This window comes from Sinocyclocheilus rhinocerous, unplaced genomic scaffold, assembly GCF_001515625.1.
Source record: "Sinocyclocheilus rhinocerous isolate Xijiao unplaced genomic scaffold, SAMN03320098_v1.1 scaffold317, whole genome shotgun sequence".
Taxonomy (NCBI): Eukaryota; Metazoa; Chordata; class Actinopteri; order Cypriniformes; family Cyprinidae; genus Sinocyclocheilus; species Sinocyclocheilus rhinocerous.
Genome location: NW_015633534.1, coordinates 777,784 through 779,786, shown reverse-complemented (window position 1 = coordinate 779,786; position 2,003 = coordinate 777,784). Strand labels below are relative to the sequence as shown.

The window sequence follows — 2,003 nt, the reverse complement described above, 5'->3', positions numbered from 1 at the left end:
AATTTTTAAATCATGATCAATTATTAAATCATATAATGGATGCAATGAATTTTGTTACAATATTGGATCAATGCATGTATTTTCACACCGTATAATAACCAATCATGACCCCACAATCTTGTCTAACAAACTAATGCTCTCATATTATCAGCAATGGGAGTCCAGGAATAAGTCCTCATAAGTGCACATTTAAAATGTTAATACATTTTCATGTCAAGTAATGGCCACCTTACCGTCTATCTGTATTGGCTTCAGTTATGTTACTATGACTGATGTCAGTTTTAGGGTTATTTGGTCTGTGTAGTTGGACAGTGAATTTAATAAATGTATTAGTTAGGTCACAAAGTGGATAACAATGCTGAAATATCAGAAATAATACATTTTATTACCGTGATGAAAATGTACACTGTCATTTCAAGAGAATGATTAAACCGGTTCATGAAGAGGTTTGTTTTGCATAAAGATGCCTTTCCTCTATGGGTTAAAAACAATAAATGTTTGCCATCATCATAAGCATCCTCAAAATTTGTAGACAGAAATGAATGTCTTTTCAATAAAGAGTCTGCAGATATCTCCCACATACAGTTAATACAATTCTTCTCAGCTAGAAATGCTTATCTGCCTTATGTTGTACCATTTCTAATGGTAGGAGTCCCTCCAGACGGGCAGCCTCACCTCCTGGCCTTCTTCTCTTTCATGAGTTTTTTGCTCTCCTCTCGTCTCCTCTTGTTGACGGGGTTGCGTGGATCATAGATCTCGAACGTGTCTTCGTCCTGCATGTTGGCATCTTTTACCTTTCTGGTTTGTTCATCAAATTGCAGAACATGGGCCATCCTAAATCACAAGGGGGAACAGAGTTTAGTTCAAAAGAACAGCAAAGCACAGCTCACGGGCCACTAAATCATTAAAATCAGAGTTACAAGTGCTGGGAATTTCCCAGTGGAACAGATGGAGTCAGAGCAGACTTCCGACCATGATGAGTCCACAAAAAGCCTGTTTCAAAGCACGTTTAAAGAAATAACTCATCCAAAAATGAAAAATCTTTCATTTATTCCCACTGTGACTGGTGCCATCCATCCATCCATACATCCATACATCCATACACACACTCTCTCACACACACACACACACACACACACACACACATTCACTTACTTATCCAGACCAGTTTGGCAGTAAAAATAAATGTACACACACATGCAATTGCCTTTTAACCGATTAATTGACTGCATGTCTCATTACATCATTTGCATGAGCCAAACCTATTCAGCACAGCAGCAAATCAGTCAGATTGGTATTTGCGATTATTGTATGCATGAACAGTATGCATGGGACTAGGGTAGGGTTAACCGAAGGACTGATCTTCAGCTTAAGCCTCTATAGCGATGCCCCATGTAGGAGGTCTCAATAATACAGCACAGACGCTCATCTACATTGCATTTCTTCAGTAATGCTCTTTCTCTCTCTCCTCACGGCAGGGCTGCATGTGATTGGCAGTTAGAATTACATTCCACGGAGCATTCCTGAGTGCCAGCATCATTAAGAAGAGCTCACAACTGGCTAAAGTCGCATCCTGAGGACTCCAGAAGACTGCAGCCCAATCCAAGACACAGTTTACACTACGCCAACAGGACGCAGAACTACAGTTCTGTCATATCTGTGTGGTTCTACTGACAGCTTCTATGATTTCAGGTGTCCACGCTAAGATATTTAAAGGGGTCATATTATGCGATTTCTATTTTTCCTTTTCTTTAGTGTGTTATGTAGCTATTGTGCATGTATAAGATCTGCAGAGTTACAAAGCTCAAAGTCTCCCACAAAAGGATTTATTCTATCTAAAAGAGAAGGCTGATCCAGACCGGGCAAAACCGCCTCATTCAAACACGCCCCCACATCTCTACGTCACTATGTGGAAATATTTGCGCAATGCCGCCGAAATGTTCATGCAAAGAAAGATGGCGTGTTTTCAGGAACCGCAGTAGTGTTGATGCAGCCATGTCAGG

General features: G+C 40.3%; 1 protein-coding gene across 2 annotated transcripts in view; it reads right to left on the bottom strand.

Annotated features, from left to right (window-relative positions):
* Positions 1-258: 258 nt before the first annotated feature.
* Positions 259-2,003, bottom strand: part of LOC107744252 (peptidyl-prolyl cis-trans isomerase CWC27 homolog) — a 49,969-nt gene continuing 48,224 nt past the window's right edge. Inside the window, exon 14 of one of the 2 annotated variants that reach the window (XM_016557789.1) lies at positions 259-834. In XM_016557789.1, coding sequence (XP_016413275.1) covers positions 672-834 — 163 coding nt within the window. In that variant the 3' untranslated portion in view covers positions 259-671. The remainder of the gene's footprint in view (positions 835-2,003) is intronic. The other variant, XM_016557788.1, reaches the window with a different exon arrangement.